The sequence below is a fragment of the Egretta garzetta genome, unplaced genomic scaffold, assembly GCF_000687185.1.
Source record: "Egretta garzetta isolate BGI_Z169 unplaced genomic scaffold, ASM68718v1 scaffold138, whole genome shotgun sequence".
NCBI classification, from domain to species: Eukaryota; Metazoa; Chordata; class Aves; order Pelecaniformes; family Ardeidae; genus Egretta; species Egretta garzetta.
This window is the reverse complement of record NW_009260598.1, coordinates 198,309-221,328: the sequence shown is the minus strand read 5'-3', so window position 1 is coordinate 221,328 and position 23,020 is coordinate 198,309. Positions and strand designations below refer to the sequence as shown.

At 37.9% G+C, this 23,020-nt stretch overlaps 1 protein-coding gene across 1 annotated transcript in view; it reads right to left on the bottom strand.

Annotated features, from left to right (window-relative positions):
- Positions 1-23,020, bottom strand: part of CDK19 (cyclin dependent kinase 19) — a 112,336-nt gene that overhangs the window by 61,993 nt on the left and 27,323 nt on the right. Inside the window, exons 3-4 of the mRNA XM_035900294.1 lie at positions 20,297-20,407; positions 7,991-8,131 (exon numbers count right to left, since the gene is read on the bottom strand). Coding sequence (XP_035756187.1) covers positions 7,991-8,086 — 96 coding nt within the window. The 5' untranslated portion in view covers positions 8,087-8,131; positions 20,297-20,407. The remainder of the gene's footprint in view (positions 1-7,990; positions 8,132-20,296; positions 20,408-23,020) is intronic.

Sequence of the window (23,020 nt, the reverse complement as noted above, 5' to 3'; positions counted from 1 at the left end):
GAGGCCTGAACCCATACACAACTAGGGAAGAACATGAGTAGGGAATGCGTGTCCACACGCATTCGTCCACCCTTCTCACACGTGCGCACACACACACGATGACACAGAATAGTGGGGATTACAATTACAGTGTTTTTAAAAAGTTTAAAGAAACTGGCAGACAGGTTGACTCATTAGGTATTTATAGGAGGCGTGCGCGCACCCAAACAGGTGAACAGGGCCAAGCAGCTTTTCAAGTTCAAACCCACAGTTTGCTTGCTTAGCAAAATGCAAGTGAGACATTTAAAAACCACTTCAGTTCTGCTGCTTTTTCGGTAACTTTTCTAATTATTTATTGGCATGGAAAATCTTCTTGGGAGGGCACAGGGAAGAGGAGGAGGGAGTAGTTGAATACTATAAACCAGTAATAGTAAGCACTGGGAGACTTTTCTCATTTCTCAAAGACTTTGATATGACAGCATAAATAAAAAGTCAGAATCCACTTAATAAAATTTTAAGAATTTTTCTGGTGCCTTCATAAAACATGCAACTTATTTTAATTTTTGGTCCTTGTAATACTTCTAGCTCATTCAAAATAGAGTATCAAACAACAAAAAAAAATAGTTAGCTACATAAACCACACATACTATACTGCTTTCACTCAAAGATCTCATAGCACATAAAGCAGTAAACTGCAAATTATACCCATAAATAGCTAACAGATTGGGAAACAGAGGCAAAGAGAGGTCAAGAGACCTGTGTAATGTGGCAGCAAAGGTCCAGAGCAGAGTGCAAGCACAGGTCCATGGTAAGAGGCTGCAGATTTGCATACTGGCTACAGGATGATTGCTAAGAGAAAATAATGATTGTGTTTTTAATGAGCCCCTAAACTGAAAGTCAACCCTTCAATGGAAAATCTGAAAACTGTTGGAGCTTCATTGAATTTAATATAATTGAATTACTGAAAATTTACTAATATTGGTATTCTATATAAACATCGTGACAGATCATTTAAAATACTCATTCTGAACAAATTAATAATAAATATTTATCTTTTAAAATCACAAATTGTCAGAGGATGGAATGCTAATTAGTTTGATCATTTCTGAATAGGCTGTGTCTTTGAGGGAGACAGAAGTTGCTGATTCCCAAGAAAGTCATCTGTCTGGCCCCTCCAGTTTGGGCTTTCCCTTTTTCCTTTACTTCTGACAGGAGAAAACCCACAGTCTCCAGGTGGCTACAGTTTCCAAACAACCACTGTGTCATCCACTACCCACCGTTCCACAAGAGGTGTGGAGCTGGAGCAGTGGAGAAAGCAGTTTGCCGTGAGAGCAATTCGTGGCCAGCCCAAACTGGCACCAGTCACCACACAGGCGTCTTGTGGCTCTGCTAAAGATTTACCCTTGGAAAGATACCGGGGTTACTGTTACTGCAGTGGCTGGATATTCAGGGGACCTGTTAACAAGCCTGATTCTGGGAGCTCACATGTCTGAGCATCCTAAAGACTGTCTATAGACATTCGCTACATAAGAGACATGCAGAGTCAAAATTATATCAAACCTCAGCTGTCGGCTATGTCCTTCCACCAAAAATGCCCGGATTAGCACTCCATAAATTTTGCAGGTGGCAGAAATGCATGGACACTCCATAATCCACTCCGGGAAGAAACACAAACTGATTAGCTTAAGCATGCAATGAAAATAGCCTCTGCTAATACAGACAACATAGTGAAGCAAACTACAGAACAAATAAATAATCTTCTCCTGCTTTAAGGGACAAGGGTATAGTAATAAAAAAGCTGGAGATGGAAAACCAGTGGCAAAGTCTTCGCCACAGTTAGATTCCTCCTCCCTCCCCCGCTTAGTAAAATTAGAGTGAGATGGTTGAATTGTAGAGGAAGGGGTGCACTGAAAAACACACACGTGGACATGGAAGCATTACCAGCTTAGCCCACTTGGCAGCTGAAGTGTCAAGGAAAGGCCAGCTCAAGTGAGATTTGGGCCCAACTAGAATGATGGGGTGAGGTGTCACAAAAAGCCCTGAGAAAAGCAAATCCTGGCTACCAGTGAGGAGAAGTGCTGCATGATGTTGCAGGACATGTAGAGAGATGGATGAAAGACAGAGCTGCAGGAAGACTTTTGTTTGCTCTTCTTGCTCTCTCCTTCAGCTGCGTTTTCTGAAAAAAAGTCCATCTTTGCTTCAGCTTCCCGCTTGTTTTTCTTCCCCATCTCCTACTTCTATCCAGTATCTCTTAACCACAAACTCAATTACTGTCTCCACTCTGTTGATGTACCTATCAGCTTCAAAACTCTAAAATGTTTGCTGTCTTTCTAAGTAACAAAAACAAGCCTTAGGTTCTTATTACACCCACCTTTCTTCACCGAATACCATCATAAAAGCCATCCGGCAGTGTATGTAACGACCCTACATACAGAATTTGCATCAGGAGTTAGTCACTTGATTGCAGAAGTCTGCTGCATTAGCACCCATTCTCTTCCATAGCAGAAGTAGGAAAAGTACCTTTTCCTTGCAACCACTGTTCATATTTGCTTTAAATGCCAAAAAAGGTGCATTTATACTGACATCATAGACCATAAACTGGAGGACCTGAGAAACAGGCTCACTCTGCTTTCTGCCACTGACAAAAATATTATTTCAAACAACTGTAATTAGATTCTTCAAAAAGAGAAGGAGGATTACAGATCATATACTTAGCACTGCCAGTAGAATAGGACAATGTCACTTAAAATGGAAGTCTACCCTTCCCTTATGTCCCATCCTTGTCCATTTGGCTTCCACACATTATCCATCTCACCTATATATCCACCCTACATAAGCATTTGTGTAATTGCATGCTGAACCAGATTAGGGAATGAATTCACATACAGATCAACCTCTTCTCTGTGAGTCTAATTTTAACTCATATTAGTTTTCCAATCCCCAGCTTGGAGGAGGAGCAGCACAGCAGAACAGAGAGGAGTAGAGGCAGCATGGCCTCCTTCTGCATCAACAGTAAGTTATACATCCCATCCAAACCTGCCCAGGGAACCACCTTGTCTACAACCTACCTTCCGTCTCACTTCTGCTTCAGACACCTAAATCTTTTTCTAAACAGAATAATACAAATCAATTATTAGAGTGAAAAGGAATTTACTTGAAATCTTTGCAATGTTAAGACTCATGGACACCTGTTGTTCCACCAGAACATGTTAACTCTGCCTTCTGTTTGTAAACCAAAATTGTGAGTCCAAAGGCATGTCTAACATTGAGTCTTTTCACGTTTATCACTGTTGTTCCATCTACAAGACTTTTGCTCTAAACTAATCTCCTTCATTTGTAAAACAACATACGCAGTCACTTTAGACATTCTAGAGCTGTAGAGGGGCAATCCCAGAGAAACCAGGAAATTCGTAGTCAACGAGTATTCAAAATCATGAGAAAAACACTTTAGGAACTTGGCTCATTTTACAAAGTTAGTTTATACAGCTATTGCAGTGAGCAAGTTTCTGATTTCAGAATGCTGAAAGCAACCATTTAACACAATCCTAGAGGGAGGGGGAGGGAAATCGTCATTTCTCTGATTAGTTTGATTTCCAACATTTGTTTTTCAACCAGGAGTTTTAATAACATTAAGCAGAATACTAAAGAAATGCTCAAGGACTAAGTGGAATCTTAAATGAATTCCTCAGTATGGTTTCTGTGCTCTTAAAACATCGCATAGATAATACCTCCCTCCAGGAAAATACGTCCTATTACAAATAGAAATAGCTTTTATCAAGTTCTAAAGGAAGTGGTCTGTGCCTGCTTTTGTCCTTAAGCAACTAACATCAACTACAGAAGGGTTATTAGCACGAGAAAAAGTGGCCAAATCCTTTCTGTTGCTACCATGAACACGCACTGTGAACAGCATATGGAAGATCTCCATTTTCAGACATCTCTGCAAAGTAAGGCCTTTGCTGAACATTCCTGTAGAATCTAAATAACTCACGTTTGGGGGAGGAGGGGACAAAGATAATACCCTCAAATACTGTACTCCACACACCTCATCTTCTAACTCACTATTGACTCAAAGTACAGAACACAATTTTAGATCTCCAAGTGGACAGAACACGGTGTAATGCAGAGCACTTTAAGAAACAAAAGCTTGGTACCAGAAGGTTCTTTCTCTAATATTTATCTATATTAACATCTTGTTTATAATGAAATGTCCAGCAGCTAGCAGAGCCAGCAAAGCCTTCCTCCTCTCACACGTGGCTTTCAGGAGTGCTGCTGCATTAAAAAGGCAAAATTATCATTGCCCAACAACGTGCAATCCAATAACAAAATCCTATTCCAAATGGCTTGATAGAACAAATGTATGGATTTTTACAGACTTATGTCAATCCAAGGAGTACAAACTGACTCAATGCTATTCAAAGAAATCAAAATTCTAAAGCTCCTGTCCCATATTCTGTACCAGCTTGAATCTTGGAGTAAAGAAAGTTACTGCTGAGTATTTTTTAACTGACATTCACAGTTAGCTAAAAAATGTACCTGAAAAGCCACGTAGCACCTTTAAACTACTTTCAGAATAGGAAAAACAAAACCAAAATAACCCAAATATTACAATAAATTAAAATATACACTACAGTAAACTATTTTTGTATTTCTAGAAGTGTATTTGGTGTTAAAGTTTGCCTCAGTTTGGGCACTTTCCTAAATTTGGACATATGTTAGAGTTCAAGCTGACTAAGTCTTGGATCAGAAGAGATTAAAGGTAAACACAGATTGTGCTGATTTAGAACCACAACTGAATTTAATCTTTTAAAAACACTTGTACTTTCGTCTAAGAATTAAAAAGTTGCATTTTGACAATAAAATAATCTGATCTAATGGCTAATGATGCCAGGATGACCTGCTCAGCTTTCTGCCACCACCTCCAGCCTCACACTGCTTCTGCGCCAGCTCCTGCATGCGCGTGAGCTCCCAGCGAGATCCCTCAGGGAGTTGATCCTGCAGAAAATGAGCCCTGCAGGAGAAGAGCAAATACTTTCTGCAGGTTTAACTCCCTGAACGAGCTCGCCGTGACTCAGGTGAGTGTCACCTCCCAGGCCACTAAAATGGGTGGCAATGGCAAAGTTGTAGTGAAGAGGGGAACAAGGCTGGCTGCTTGTGGAAGAAACTATTCACTAGCTCAGCCCAAGGACATGGCATGTACTGCAGGTCTGCAAGTTCAGTGTTGTCCACCAGTTTTATTACTCTGTCATACTTTTGCTGGCTACTGCTGATCTTAAAATTAACTTATGAGTAACAATTTTAAGGTATCTAAAAATACAGATCCACTGAGAACCAGTTTTTGGGTTTGGTTTTTTTTTTTTTTTTTTTAAAGCACATTTGGTATTTTATTCTTTTTAGAAACTCTTTGATTTAAGAGAGCACCGAATTGAGATTTGAACAATGTTCTTCAAATACCTCCAAGCACGTACTCTCACAAATACCTAACCTCCCATGTTTCTGGTTTTTTCACTGCAAGATTTGTTAAATAAATTCTAAAGGTCATTTCCACGGCTCAGGAGAATTTGGCTAATATTATGATAAATATTATTGGAGAATCTATTTTTTTTTTTATTAAAAGCAATAAAATAAGCATAGCATGACTTTTATGGATGTCACTATCTTTGGTCTACATCCAAATGCACGCTAAAAATAGTAAGAACAGAGTTATATTAAACCAGGGAAGTACAAGGTGTCTTGATGCAAAACATTGGTTTACATAAAATAGAAAAATATCTTTCCAGCAGATGTAAATTGAAACAGTTAAGAGAAAATCACCACACAAACTGCTCCCTATCTTATGACAACACTGAAGAGTTGGTATTTATGTATTATGCAGTGAAATCATGCCTGAGGTACTGTTCTTAGAAGCAAAAATCACATATATAAGCATATGAATAAAAATTACAGATATATAGAATTTTTGGTTAACCTAGAATTTAAATTGGTTACTAAATTATCACTAACTCCTAATTTCAAAAGCAGACAGGACATATCCAGAATAACATCAGTTTTTTCTTACGGTGTTCAAGATACTGAAGAACTATTTTAAATACCCACGTTCTTCAGAAAGCTGCAATAACTTTTAAAAAGGCAAAAGATTCTGAATACACCCTTAAATCAGCAATGTACCAAAGCAATTTTTTTAATGCTTTTTTTCCCCTTCCTCTCACCGAGGTATCCCAGAATCCATTAGCTTAAATTTATTTGCATACCAAGAACACATTAAGACTTCACAAATTTCTGTTCTTCTCCCTTCTCAATTATCAACATCAATCAAGCACTATCTCATTCCAGTGCGTGAAAAATAGTTGTCTTTTTCATAACAGCAACCATCACCTCCCAAAGTTCCAAGAGAAAAGACAAAAGACATTAGGCACCAGCTTTGCTGCAACACATCAACAACAGTTAAGACCTGTAAAGTAGCAGCACTAGTCATGTAAAACACCCGGTGCTGCAAGCTGGAAATAGCAACACCAGTAAGAAAATTCTCTAGGGTATTTGTGATTATTATCCGAGATACCATCTTATATTTCCTACCAAGATATCAAGTTCATGTATGGCATTTGAGTGTATATATTTAATAGTTCCCTGAACACATATACTTCCCTTAAACATAGGTGAATATAGACTTTTCAGGTGTTCCTTCTCAAGCTGTATCTAATTACATCTCAGCACTCTGCCAAAGCAACAGCTGTCTCCTTAGCAAAGAGTAATAATTGTAGCAAGAAAATCAGGGTTGTACCTGCTTCCTGCTTTTGCTCATGGCTACTATTCCAAAGAAAAAACCAAAACAAAAAAAACCCAACCACACCCACACACCAAACCACCACAGAAATTCAGTAACATCTGGAATTTAACAGAAGAACCGACAATAAATACCAAGGAACAAGGTAAAAAAAAAACCAAACATGATCCATACCAAAACCAGAAACCTCGCTTCTGGCCACTGTTATTAAGTACTATGACAAAAATTAAATAAAATTCATTTCAGAAGATGTCTGTGACTTGTATTCCAGGCCTGCCTTACGTTTATTCATATCTTTTAAGAAAACATTTGCTCTACATCCAAAAATTAATCTAAGACCCTATTTACTATTCAAGACTCAAGAACGATCTATGTGTCACAAAACTTAATTAGCAATTATAAGTTTCTGGACATGCATCTCTATTTTGACCTACTAGGGTAACTACGAAACATAACTAAGAGTAGTGGCTTTATACACAGACTACACTTCATTTCTGCTGATGTTACAGTAGCATAACTGCTAGAACAGATTTGGCATATTAACCATCGTGTTGTTTGTCTCATGCCAGAAATTCTAGTTACAACGCACTACACCCATATTAGTATCTTCTTTTTGCAACCCTTGGTAGCACTTCGCTTAAGTATGAGGAGTGGTGGGAAACTTTAAGGGGAACAGGGTAACTAAGACAAGGCAACTGGTTGCCCTTGTAACCTGCGATCAACTTAAAGAGCCACTTCAGGTCATGAGAAATTTCAAGATGACAACTCTTTCATAGTTCTCTTCCCACGGTCAGAAAAAATACCACATGGAAAAGAAATACTCCATGAAAAAAAATTACTCTCTCACTAGCTTTTATGGTAACTTGCACGTAAACTAAACAATGCAGAAGGGTATCAATCACTATCCTACTTAAATGCCTTTTCAAAGCCGTGCACAACTTATAAGAATGTTCAACCAACATATATTAGCTGGCTCGCATACTGTTTTCGGATATTGATATCTGCAATCCTTTTACCGGAACTAGCATCATTGTCTGAGCTCAGATGACTCAGATAAAAACAATGTGAAAACACAGTTTGTTTTCATGTTTGAAGTCTCCATTGGTCTCCTGCAACAATAACAGGAAAAGCTGTATGGATCGATATGCAAGATTACTAATAGGGACTTTTCTCCAACCCAACAACATGCACATGAAACTTTCTTAACCAGGTAATACTTGCAACACTTACCAGATCTCTGTGAAGCACCCAGTTTGCATGGAGATAATGGATTCCATCAAGGATCTGGTAGAGTAGGGATTTAACCATAGATCTTGGCAACTGCATGGGCTTTTTATTTGCTTTTGAGGCACGGTGAAACTTGATAATATGCTAGAAATAAAACAAGTAGAAACAAGCAGCATGTTAGATAAGTGTAAAGGTTTTTTGTTGTATGGCTTTTTTTTTTTTTAACTATTAATACTAGATAATGGAATGAAATACAAAGTTTGTTGAACTTTGCAATTGAAAGTAATAGTGAAGTGCTCACAATTTATTAGATTGTTTTTATTATCTGAATTGCTTTTAAAAAAACAGCTGTCAAGCTTTTTTAATATCTAAAGACTGGCTACTTACCTCCAGCAAAGTGCCTTAGACATTCTCCTCCCTCCCTCCTCCCCATTTGGGATCATCTTATCCTCAGCTGCTAGAGCAGAAGCTTCCAAACCAGCATCTACCAGAAGGAGGACCACAGTCTATGCCTTCACACCTTTCCTCCTCCTCTCCAAAAATGCCCAAGACAAGAGGGCTTGCAACTACTTTACTGCTCCGCCCCAAGTCAGAGTCCCAGGTAGAGAGAGATTAAATAAATATTCAAATAAATGGAGGGGGGAGGGGGGCGGGGGGAAGAGAAGTCGTCCAAAAACCCCACACCACAACATTAGGGTGAGATCATGTGCAAACATCTAAAAATGGTTATATTCTCCCTTCCAAGTTTTGGCTGCCTACTGCATTGATGATGACAAGCTAGCAGTTCTTGGATTACAGAAGTCAGTCCACTAGAGGATAAATACTGCTTGAAAACACGGAATGCAGACAGGGACCCCAGCATTAGTCAGTTGAAGGAATGAAAAAGAGATCGTGAAAAGACTGCTGAGAGATCATGAAATATTCATAAACTTATTAATATTTATTTTAAGATCAATGTGGAGATCATAGGTTAGGTTGGGTTTTGCTACCCCATACAAGAAATGAAAAGGTAGAAGGGTCTCACCCCACTTTAACACCCGGTTAGGTTGGGTTTTGCTACCCCATACAAGAAATAAAGTGGGGTGAGACCCTTCTACCTTTTCAACACCCAGACAAGGTGGGGCACTATGCAAGGCACAAACCCAATCTTTAACATATTGCCATTCAGCGAACAACTAAATCCATTTATTCAGATTAAAGAAAAATCTCAGTTTTGAAGGCGATTCAAAGAAGCAACTCAAATAACAAAATAATTTTCAATTATGTGCTTTTTGAAAGACAGAAATAATAAAGGCAGTTTGCATTTTTACTGAAAGCAATTCAAAATGCTAATCCATAGAGTGACAAGACTACTAATTACCCAATTCTTTAAACAGCATTTGTCTAGTTCAATATCATCCCTCTCCACAGGTTAAAGAGGCAGCCAATGGCTGTACTTCCATTAGACCTCTGCTCCCACCACCACCACCCCCTGCCAAGTTTGTCACTACTGTTCCCATTGAAAATGGTAACGGGTTAATGTTTCCTCAGGATAAATGCTACCTCTGGCTGTCACCAGTACTTTAGGCACCGCCAAACTCTGCTTAGCAAAGGTGTAGACAATATTGCTTAAGGAGAAATTAAAAAAGAAAAAAACCTCAAAATAATCAGAACAAGAGCCTGCTTACTCCCTATCAACAGCCGTGTTCCCACTGATCCTCCCACTACTACTCATACAACAGCGACGGCTGTATATTAAAAAGCAGTGCAAGAGAAGTCTACAGGATTATCGTTTTTAATATACAAATGAGGATTAGCAAACAAACCAAGCTTTTAGTACCTGATCCTTTAATTGTGCGATCACTCTAAAACTATAATGGAAAGCCTTAAGGGACCATTTCCTTAGAAGTTTTTTCTCATCACGTCACAAGATGACTGTGCTTCAAAACTTCAACTGGGAGTCCTGACCTTCCAGTACTGCACAATGCTCACCAGATAACGACCTTCACATGCAATTACAACACGATTTATAAAGCAGTAATGATACCATAAGCCCCCAAAATTAATAGCCCTATTAATACACAGTCTGAAAAAATACAGGAGCAAAGGTTGCAACACAGAGACCCATAAACCCAGCTCAGCCCTTCTTCAACGTGCATTTAATCACTCAAAGGGATTTCTACACCCATTTTAAAAACTTACTAGTATCCACACAAAACATTATTCCTTAAAATAAAGGCATGTAAAAAATGAAACTGAAAAAGGGTCTCATGGGACACAGCTAACCACGGATGTGTGGAGCGGGAATGCTCTGCCTCTGGCCCTACCACAGCCCCTCTGGTACCTCCTGAGGAGGGGACCATGATGGTATCAGGCTGGTGCCCTCTGATTTCTGTCCTGGCCTCCCCTGGGGCTCCCTGGTTCCTTCCAATGGATTGGGAACCCTGATGAAGGTTCTGTCCTGGGAGAAACTAAAGGACTGAGCAGACGCTTAGAACGATGGAAGAATCTGTTCAGGAACAAGATATGGTTGATTAATCAAGAAGGTACTAGTATGCCAGGGCCATCCACTAGATCAGCAAAGCAAAGCTTACACGAGGGTACAGAAGGGGAAGGTTTCCTGAGGCAACTAACTCAAAGCAGCAGCATCCCTCTGTCCTCCTCTCATTCCACAGAAACACCTAGGTGAACTTTTGAGGCAGATAACCTGCCCTTACACTGAGCTGTAGGTATGCAAGTTACCTCTAAACCAGAGCTAGCACAACTAAATCAGCGCAATGCTAAGCTAAGTTATCCAGCCAGACTTACCAGCTGAGGCTCACCACCAGGTTTACCAAAGCTGGTACACGCTCCAGAAGATGGCAGAGCTTGCTCTTATCTGCCTCTGAAATACTGCTTAGACACATCCTAAATCATCTTGCTCTAATGTTGGTTTGTCCCAGTCAGAAAAGCTAAGAAAGCACGCTCCTTTCTTGAAGGAGTTCTTGAATTGCAGAAGTGAATTAAAACTGGCAGTTTTACTTCAAGCAAGCAGTATCACCATTAGATAAAATTCAATTTCCTACAAAAGCAAATAGAAATTATTGTTGCCAACTTACCCTAGAGAAGTTTATATTCAGCAAATCGCAAACTTCACCCCATCACAGTTTAGGTTAGAGAACTGAACAAAAATTAAACTAAAAACATACTGCAGGGCCAAATAGTACAGGGAACTGAAAAGCTGAATATACCCCGCACCACTGGAATGAATTCATAGTGCTTGTGACCAAGTCCTACTCTCAAGATTTTTGTAAAAAAAAAGTAGTTCATCCAGTTTCTTGTATGCAACTAGCCATACAAAGACAGACCAACACACATAACCAACACTAAACAGCAATTTTAATGGTAGTGTCCATCTAAGAAACAGAAGGGCAAGTAGGTGCCATTGCTGAACAGCATCTCTTCTACTGGATGCAGGAAGCCCAAGCCTTTTCTTATTTCTCCAGATTTTCAGAAAGATATCCATATGGCCCTACCACTGTTGCAGGAAAATATTCCTCAAATTAAAAAATAAATAAAGGAGCATCAAAACAGAAATAAATGAATGCTCATAACAATTTGGCGAAAGTTTTGAAGATGCAGCAAAGATGCAGCAAATCAGATGTACAGTAAGCTCCAAAGCAAAGGATGCCATACCAGCCAAACTACATTTAACTGAAAAAAGAATTTTTTTTTTTTTTTTTTTTTTAAACTTAAGCAATTCTGCTTACTTTAGCTATGGCAGGAAGATGTGCTCTTTCCATGTCAAAACACGTAAGATTTAATAGTTTAAATCCAAGACCTCAGGTGTAGAAATGGGTGCAGGTGCCAGCACAAACTAGAATGTTCTTTATACATAAGTGCTCTATGCAAGTGGATGAGGCATTTTCTACTAGCTTCACTACCTGAATAGTCCCAAAGCACAGCCTCAAGTACAGTATAGCAGCGATAATCTTAGACCTAATAAAGGTATGGAATAATTTACAGGAATTATAAGAATTGTAACCTGCATTTCCCATTCCCCAGGTGACTGCCCTAACCACTAGGCTTCAGCCAGACTCCTCCTTTCTCTCATTCAATAAATCATTTTGCAGAATAGCACAGCATCAAGACTGTCCCGTGATTTGGGAGTATAGATTTGAATCCTGACAGGTATGAGGGACAGTCTGCATCTCTCTCCGGGAACCAGGAGGTGTGCTTGGACATTGCAGCTTCTAACCTTTAGGTATGCTCAAGTTCTTCGCTGAATCTTACCCCTAATGGATAACCATTAAGAACAAAACATGAGGACTCTCACAATCCAGACAAGTCAGAGAGGCACATTTGTAGCAAGAAGACAAGCAGACAGAGCGTCAAACAGCTTCAGCATGCTGCATGTCTTTTTTCACTGTCACTCCCTAAAGATAACTTCATTCCCATATTCTGGCCTCAGAAGCTGGAAAACACCCAGACACTTTCAGCAAAAGTTTAGGAAAGCCTTAATTGTCAGTGCACATTACACCAGTCGCATGCTACAGAACAGAAACCCATCCCCAACATTACCCAGCCACAATTTCATTTTAATTAGTTCATTAGAACACTGTAGACACAAGCTCCCCTTCTGATATATCTAAGATGCTTCAAAACGAAAGAAGAATGCTTGTCATATGAGATAAGTGAAACTTCAAGCAATATTCAGATCTATTCAGCAGAAGCAGTCAAGTTGCATTCCCTTTCCATGCAACTGTATTTTAAGATTCCTAGATCTTAAAAACATGTTGCCGCTGATTGAATTCCCTAAACACTATGAGCCAATTAGGCATTCACTTTTGAAAATAAGCATAATGTAAAACATTTCTATTGCTCTTTTTAAACAAGGCATCAACTTTGTGGCAGTGGCTTTAAGTCTGTATTGTAACTTAAATTAGTACTTCACTGACCAATGTTAAAATGGAAATTTATTAACATTCTAGAAAAGTAATGAAGCTTCCAGAAGTCTGCTATAATTTGCTCTTTGCAACCTCTGGAACTATTGGTTTTATTTACTGACTGCATATACCCAATTTTTGACTTCAAAAAACATAATAAATTTGAGAGGAAAAACAGATGAACCAGCTTATTTCAGCAAGACCATTTTACTTCTAGCAACGCAAGACCATATAAATAATAATAAACAAATGAAACAGAGCTAAGCATTCCAGAAGAAAAACACAGTGGTGACTCATGAAACTGTATTCAGACTAGTACTTCATCTGCCTTCTAATTACCTAATGTGTTGAAATTGGTTTGAAAATTGGCTGATGAGGAACTATGTACATTTTCTAAATCCTCCACCATAAACAAAGCAAACATAATGCATGACAATATAGAGCAAACTCATTCAGTTTGTTCCATGAAAACCGCTAGTATTTACCCAGCAGTTAAATGAACATTCAAGACGACCCTAATTTTAGCCTGCTTCCAAGGTCAAGCGAATGTACTCTCTCTGTGCTTGTGTCATTCCCATTCCCGATTCTAAGAATTGCTTTTCAGTATGGCAGAGGTTAAAACAAACAAAACAAGCCAGACCTGGAAAGTTTTCCTAGAAGCAAGCAGCCAGCTAAAGTAGAGATTTTATGCATGCCTGACTACATGAAGTTACAGTGTGAGCTCTCACCTCAGCAGACATGAGATGCTCCATAGACCTCAAGACACAACCGAAAACCTGACTTCTTGAGGTCTACTGCTTAAGACAATGTTTGTTTCAAAATTACATGCATCTCCATCAAACTGAAATGCAATCATGTCAACACAGATGCCTCTCCCTGCTGAAGTAAACTGTCCGTTTGCTCCCACACTTTAGCCAAAGCCCTTCTTTCTATCCAATCCCTAATCCAGCCTTTGAGAATAAAACGGAATTATGTCAATGCACCAGTGAAAAGTAAAATTACATTTGAATATTAAAGAGATGGAAGCTTGGATACACATTAAATCTGTGCCAAGGTCAAGAGGAGGATTCAGATTATGTAGCTTCATCTCATTTTAAACAGAAAATGATTTCCACCTTCTTTCTTCAGCAATCAATACCCAAATGAAGGTGACAAATATTCTTGAGTGTTAAATGTAAAGCACTTAAGAGGCTATGGAAGAATAAATCAAAAATCTAAGGATGATATAAAAAACTAAATGTACATTGTTTGCACTTGCAATTTTCAAAAAGACGAAACAAAGAGACACCCAGGTAACCTCAGTAACATTTGTTTGCTGTTCCAAAAATAAATCACAGCTTCATAAGCCTACAGTTAGGACTCATTTCAAACACCAAAGTTTTAGACACTAAAAAACAATTTGTCAAGGGTATGTCACAAGTAAAAATAAAATAAAATCAAAACAGAAGTGGGTAAAAGTATTTTCTACAGCAATCACTGAAGTTTCCAATTTTGGGAGCACAGGTAACAGCCCTTCAAAAAAGGAGGGGGAAAAAAACATGCCTCAACAGTCTCCCTCCAAATGATGCTAATACACTGCCATCAAACGTCTTCTTTAGAATGTCACTAACCAAACTAATGAAAAAAAAAAATCCATTTCCAAGTTGTCAAGAGGTCAGCATTTTAAGTAACAGTGAAAGGAGCTTTAATACACTAACTTTTGCTAAAGCTAACTTGCTTTGAATACCTAAGCTTTGAAGCACAGAGCTAACCGATTAAGTATCATTTTCCCAGTTCCTCCTGGGGTCTTTCTTGTTCTTCTAGTTCCTTCAGATCTAAATATGTCAAAATAACTCTATACGATAACAAAAACCATCAGAATTCAACTACCCTTTCAAGTACACATCTGAAACACCCAGTATTCACACCACTCTGTTCACGTTAATTCTTCACACGCTTCACACTTTTGCACCCTTGTCTCTCTCTTTGCGGTCTGCTCCTACCTGTTGCCTCTTGCAATTCTCACACTTCGTGGTACAGAAAGTGAACCCACAAACTACCCTCAAATCCCTACAACTCTGGCAGAAAAAGCAAGTTTTGCAATATGACAAGCGCAGTCTCAGAAGAGACAGCTATTGACAAGGAATGGCTCTGCTCTCTGCAAGAAATCCAACCATCATTTTAGTGTCAAAAATACCCCATCCATTATTATATTTGGAAGCGATAAAACATGTCGTAAAGAATTTCTGTAACAACGGCCGACGATAAAAATTGAAACTTTAAAGCAATCAAAACCTATACCAGCCCACTCCCTTCTGTCCCAACAAATCTTACATTCCTCTCCCAGCTAGCAGAATCCTATATTGGTAAATATGCACGCGACAGAGAAGACGGCACAAAGAATCACCTAGTGGGGCAGGATTGAATTAAAGCAAAAACATTCACATGACTATAGAAAACTAAATGAGAAAAATAAAACTGCTACACCAAGAAAAGTTTTTTTATGCATATAAAAATATTTGTGATTAACTAGCATCTGAGTTATCCTCATGATTAAGAGCTAAACTGAAGCCTAGTGGAGGAAAGAATTATAACTGATTACACCATATTTGAGAAAGACTTTAACACCTAGATCTATTAGAAAATGTTTGTGTGATTAAACAAACGTGCAAGTTTATTACACAAATCAGTATGCAGCACCCTCACAATCTCATTTAGCATGTAAGAATATTATTTGAAATGTCATTAGCTGAAATTAAGTAAGTTTATTTGTACATTGGGAGACTCAGCTAGTGTTACAAAATTCACATATAGGAAGAGTATTTTCCCCTTTCCATTATTTGATGATTATTTTTAGGTACATATGCTTATATACTTATATAAGCATATACTATGCTTATAATCTCTATCCTACATATTTAAAAAGAAGAATATATACATAAGAATTTCATATAATACAAGCCAGTCTGTGCATATATTTCTATTATTATCAACAATAATTTCAAGATTAATTTTAGTCCAAGTTTCTCAGTAGTACTTGCTGCTAAGCAGTTAGCTGTTAGAGATCACTGGAATCTAATAATATGAGAGAAACATTCAACCAAACCTAAATACCGAGATCATGGTTTAACTGGTCTTGGATAATGAATGTATCATCACATTCAGTATTATCAAATCATCGTTAACAATTTATTTAATCACTTATTAAGAACCAACAATGTTTTTTATGGCTATAAAACACATTCAACACATTTTACTGTGATAGAAGTGTCACTGTTTTTCAGAATGAGATAAAAATTTCAGAAGCTTCTGATTTAAGTTACAACATAGATTTCCAGAAAAGGGGATCTTAAAGCTTTGAAGTTACATGCATATATTAAATGAGTCGGAGAATTAATTCTGTACCATAGCTAGAAAAGTAGATACCTTATCAATTTAGAATATTAAAAAAGTTACAAAAACATTGCTTAGAATCAAAAATCCTATTTAAAAAATAGGGATTATGGAATTGAAGACATTGAATGTGTGCTTATCTGCAGTACTAAAAACAAAAATGAGTGCTTTAAAAAGTATTTCCAATGCTAAAATGCTGATGCTGTAAAAGTATAGGAGAGTAGCTGGGACCAAAAGAAAAGCTCTAAGTATTATAACCTCTCTAATGGCTAAAAGTAACTACACTGACAACAAATTGAATTCACCTCCAGAGCAGATCTCAATTGTATCAAACTTTTCTTAAAGTCTAATTAAGTAATCATGCATACATTTAATGTGTTTACCATAAATTTGAATAAGGTCTTAAAGTGCATGAGCTTTACAGAGGAAGTTCTGGACAGTAGTATACAACTTAAGACTCAGGTAAAATAAGAACATACCTGAAAGTTGAATAGGAAAATAAGTTATTCCTTAGTGATAAAAAAGCAAAACCGCATGTATTTAAAACAACCTTTTTTTTAGTGTCAAAAATAGACATAGCATAAAAATACATGTATCAGTTGTAGGAATTACACTTTTTCTTGGAAAGATTTCATCCATGCATAGTTTGCAAGACTGAAGTTCTAACTGTACTGGAAAAGGTAACTTAAAGTAGTATCAGTCCCGCTTGTGGACTTATGATTAACTCGGCTATGTGTTAACTGAAGTACTTTTTTTTACCTCAACATAAATTAATCAAGGCAGAAAAACTGGATACAATGTGGATTAAAAGCATCCAAGACCTTACAAGTAGACATTGAAAAAGGAAAGTCTCTCACAAGAGAAGGAACAGGAGATGGTTGGTTCTGTGGCTATGAACACCTGAAGCTGAAAGTTTCCAGCAATCGGAATATAAAGGTGTGAGACTGGTGCAAGCTACCAGGAATTAAGAAAGGATGTGGCTTATAACATCAGACATTGTGGCATCTGTGGACATACAGATTTTTAACCTTGCGTCAGATGCTCCTTTTACACTGTGGTACAAGCTAAGAAATTTTACTTCATAAGATAAGCATATATAAGCAGTGATGACAGTGTAGACAATACACTATAAATTAATATATGTGGCACATTCAACAGCCTAAGAACTTTACTACTTGACAGAGACTAATAGCCAAGAAAAATGATAAGGAAATAATCTGGGTTACACTAAGAATTTTGGTAATTAAAGCAAACAAGAGTTATAAATCAATTGGTCAAAAGAACTGCTATATTCTTAGACATTCTTTATTGTAATCCAATGAATGGCTTTTGTATTGTTTTGTCTAATGTAACTGCAGAGGTGATAAAGGAAAAATCTTTGATAAGCTTAGTTATTAAATGGCCAATGTTTGTAGACAAGGACAACATAGTAAGTCTTCACCAATACCTGTCAAAAGTAGTTCAAATTAACATAGCTTTCTTCATCCCTTGGTAATGGTATCAACAGAAGTTATAGCAAACTATAAAGTATGCTGCTATCTACACTCAAATTACAGATTTGAGCAGTCTAATCCTTGGGAATTAAGTGAAAAAAAAAAAAAAAAAAAAAAAAAAAAAGAGTTCTTACTCACCATAAAAGAACTTTTTAATAAGCTTAATTGGCACCATAACTTTTCCTCATTAGAATGGGACAATTTTTTTCAGTATTACAAAATGAACAAAACAAGATAGCATCTAATATAGTTTATTCATCTCTTGCCAAATGTTTCCAGTACAGAAGCCGAAAATTTAATGATTTTAATTAATCTGATGTTTGTAAGTGATGAGCATTTACTCTTCTCATTGAAGCCCATGGGAGTTACTAAAGCTGGGCAGCTTTGAACAGAGGGCAATTCCCATACTTAGAAATTTCGCTAAGTAACTCCAAGCTACCTACATTTGAAACCGTCAGTCTCTGGGAATCTACATCTCTCTAGTGACAGCACATCTACAATTCCAAAACTTAAATCCTTCTAAACTGATACCCACAATGAATAGACTTATTTTGGTTTTATGTAGTGCTGGGGGACCACATGGTGCTAAGCAGTAACAAAATGTGCCAGTCCCCTACTACGATTTCTACCCCAAAGAGCTGGAAGGGCACAAGCTGTGAAGCACAGGAAATGCAAAACACAACACAACACAGACAGAATGACAAGTGGTTGTTATTACTGAAATGCGTTACAAAGTAGTGGATTTTCAGAGAGTGTTTTGGAGGAGGATAGTGAAGGATCTTTACGTACGTTAATTGGGAGGCTGTTCCATGTGTAGGAGGCAGCGTGGAAAAAGACACAAAGTTGGGAGTGAGCAAAAGATACAAAAGGGAAATTAAGAGCGATGCTTGGGAAGTGCTGACAGTAAAGGAAATGAGGACCGAGGTTAAGCCAGAACCAAGAGTGCCTTGAACATGGCTAACTTTATGCACGGGAGGAGAAAGGATTCCTGGCAAAGGCTTAAGAAGCAAGGAAACATGGGCAATTATACAGGAAAGAAGAAATGATTTGTGTAGCATGTCTAGCATGTCCCATAGAAAAAAAAAAAAAAAAAAAGTTAGGAAGTGGGAAACCCGTTCACATCAAATAACTAGTGTAACAAACATTTCAGTCTCAAATAATAGAAAAGAATTAACTTTGCTGAGATTATGACCAATACCCAGCCAGATGTGAGGAGTGGTAAGAACATTAGACTGCAGTGATTCTTTATCTAAAGCTGTTAAATCACATGAAAAATCACCACAGTGTAAAAACCACATGCCCAAAATAAATTCAAATGGAAAAGGTTAGAAAAAAGGTTTTAAACATGCCATTCAATGTAGCAGTAAAACATGTTTGTTGTGGTTGTTCTACAAAATGAGTAAACTCAATTGATGCACAAAAAAATTCTGTCCATACAGGGTTTTAGCTGCATTCCTATTCATCATCACTGCCACCAGTTGTAAGAAACACACAGATTCTCAGCGTACACTGAACTTTGATGAAGGAAACTTTTAGAAAGACGCTACCCCATAAGAGAAATCAAATTATTTTTTAAGCATATGAAGGGGAATGAAATGCCACAACTTTGCTTGTTCTGAGCCAGAAGTATCTTTTTGCATGGCCTAAGTTTACTTTCCTTCCAGATTAGAATTTTGTGTCTTGAGAGCTAAGTACAAAAAGAATTGAGCAATTTGTCACTAACATTAGTAATAGCAACTTCTACATTACTAAAGCCTTACCACTTCCTCTCCTTGCCAGTATTTTCAAAGGAATTATAAACATATTGATTACTCTTAGTGTTTGATAACTTTTGGGTTTAAACACAAATCCAGGTGCAAGTGACCCACATCTTACCAACAGGTAGGGAGCTTGAATATTTGTATCTGAGCTAAACTCATGCTGTCATTGATGTCCACGTCTACAATAGATAAAATCAAATCATATCATATTTTGCTGGAAACTTAAAAACAGACATCTAAGTTGCTACTACTCTTCCACATAGTGATAGTCCATCAGTAGGCCCAATTAGCAGTGCTTTTTTTTTTTTTCTTCTTATTTTCTTTCCACTCATGCCGTCACAAATTCAGTGTTTAGAATTAGATGATTGAATGTTGGTCACTTCCACTATATCTCAGTGAGAGGACTCAGTAAAGCAGTCCTGTTTTTTTTTTTCTTCTTTTGGGTGTGTGTCTGTGTGTGTAAAACTGCAGGAAAAAGAAAATACTAAATACATTTCCAAACTATTTTAAAAGGTCTCAGTTTAGGAATGCTTTCTTTAACTCCAATTAAAGCTTTAGGAAAATTCTTTTAGCTTCAAAATCAAATCTGACTTTAGAAAAAATTCTATATAGCTTTTTGAAGGTTTTAAAGTGTACAAAGAACAGGATGTCAGTTAGACCCTTAATTACAGAGCAAAAAAATTATGCATCTCTGCACAACATGAAGGTATGCCACACACACTTCAGTTTGAACAAGCTCATAGTACACTACCTTGAAAGCTCAGGAAAATCTGTACTTACCCACAAGTCATGTTCAGCATAATCAAACAGCAGCCAAACCTTTCTGTCACTGTGTGAAAGGAAAACCTTCTGCAATGCAATCACATTAGGGTGCTTCAACTCTCGTAAAAGCTGCAGAGAAACAGAGAAGCTCTTGTTACTTCTGTGCTTGCTCAGAAAAACAAACACAACAACAACAAACCAAAACCAGGTCTTAGCACAAATAGCGAACAAGTAATCTTACAACAGGCCCTAGAAGAAAATATGCCCCTGATTCGACACATTATCTTCCAAACGTCAAAATCCGGATATAGGCAGCCTCGGTGGCACGGGTTGCTATTCTGCAAACAGAGCTGACCATCACCACCTATCTTGCTCTCTGTCCCACATGCAGCACACAGCTGCCCATCCTGCCTATATCCCACTCACCCCCAGCTTCTATCCTAAAGGATGTTATCACGCACAAACCTAACTGTTCTCTTATCAAAGGTGAGCATCAGGATTTAAGGATGCCAGAATGAAGCTTGTGCAGCTGGTCCAGTTCTTTGTGTGGACACCGCAGTTCTTGACCACCGAATGATTACTGTATCACCAATAATTTTCTTTTGCATTGGATCCCTGCCTCACTTGCCTGGAAGTCCGTAGTGTTGTCATTCTCAGAATGTAAGGGTGTTTTCAAATAAAAGTTTACCGAAACCATTTTTCTAATGGTTGTTTCAACTACTATTCTGTAATCCAGAAATAAACCCAAGCTTCTTTACTGCTTGCCAGAAAGAAAACCCCTAGGTCTCATGACTAATTAGGCAGCACATTAAAGCAGGCACCGCTGCTGAAGTCACTATTCTACCAGACAAAATCAGTCCTCAGAAGGAGCTGGGAAGAGGTATTTCCAAAAATATGATTTCCAAGAAATCACTTTCTTTTTTTCCTCCATTCTGCAGTCACAAGAATGATGGATCACTTCTTTTATCTGAAAATTGCTTGCATCTGCTGCACTAGTACATATATTGCCAAGAATCAATTAAATGCTTTTTCTACCATGCAGGAAGGGTTTTCTTCTGTTTCTTCTTTTCCCTAATACTAAGCATTTCTAGCTGTAAAAGAAAGAAATTCCTCCCTAAGGAAGTCATCAATAGTCATGCTCAGGTATCACAAGATACAGTAAAAAAATCATTTTGTCACTTAACACGTAATAACAACTTCCAGAATTATAAACTAACAAAACCCTAGAGACTAAAATTGTCTTTTCAAAATGTATCACGAGATGTTGCCGTATAGCTTGGCTTCAGTAATATTAAAAACTATTTTCCAGTAGGTGTTTGATGTGATGCCTCTGCCTTTTTTCTTTTCGTTTTTAATAGAGTTCTTTTCATTTTAGGATAATTTTTAAACTAGTGGGAAGAAAAAACACTATAGTTGGCATATTATTTCTTTTAATTGCTATTAGATTTTTCTTAAAGATACTTAAAGATTGGCAGCAATAGCAATATAAAGTAATTCCAAATTTTAGAAAAAAATTAAATAAAGTATTGTCTCAAAATAAGTAAGACTTTGCAGTTTTACTGCAAGAAACAGCCAAGGAGAATACAGTTCCATATCAAATGCTAGCATATAATAAACGAGGTAATAGAAGTATTACATAGAGCATAAGAATAGAAAGAATGCCTAAAGTGGTGTCCAGTAACAGGAAGGTGCTATACAGAAAAGAGACAGGAATGTGTATATTCCGCGGCTCAATTCAACCACCACTGTTCACCCAGTCCCTGCAGAGAAAGGGCAATGACAGTAGCAGTCACCATCTATCAGAACAGCCCGATTAATAAAGGAAACCTGAAACCGCTCCTTTTCACACAAGTAATGAGAAAGGACCCTTTCATATTAAAGAAAGTAGTAAATTTCTTATCCAAAACAACAACATACACTCCCCACTATACAAAAAAAGATGTGGACAGGCTGGAGAGGGTCCAGAGAAGGGCCACCAAGATGATCAAAGGCCTGGGAAGCCTGGCACATGAGGATAGGCTGAGAGAACTGGCTTTGTTCATCCTTGAGAAAAGGAGGCTCAGAGGGGATCTCATCACTGTGTACCAGTACCTAAGGGGTAGCTACAAGGAAGATGGAGACTCCCTTTTTACAAGGAGTCACATGGAGAGGACGAGAGGGAATGGACACAAGTTGCTCTTGGGGAGATTCCGACTGAACATGAGAGGGAAATTTTTCAGCCTGAGAACAGTCAACCATTGGAATAATCTCCCCAGGGAAGTGCTTGACACTGCCACAATGGACACTTTCAAGACTCATCTGGACAGGGTGCTGGGCCATCTTGTCTAGACTGTGCTCACACCTAGAAAGGTTGGACCAGATGATCCTTGAGGTCCCTTCCAACCTAGGATTCTATGATTTACAATGAGTAAGCTATTTCTAATGCATTGTTCTCCTCTTTTGATTCAACTTAGATGACACAACAAGCAGCACCTTTATCCAAACCGATCTTTCACATGACAGAATCAAACGGTTACTGGTATGATCTTAAACACAGATTTTTGTAAAAACCCTGAGAACACAAGGAAGAAATCATTATGTTAGTTTTATACGGCATGTGTTGAGTTTCTAACAGAGAACATCTGCGTCTGACCTGAAGCTGAAGGATAGAACACTAAGGCCAACAAACAGTCTGCAAAAAAGTCCTGACACTGTATTTTTCAGCTACTGGATGCCTGTTTACAGTTGCAGCCATAGATGACA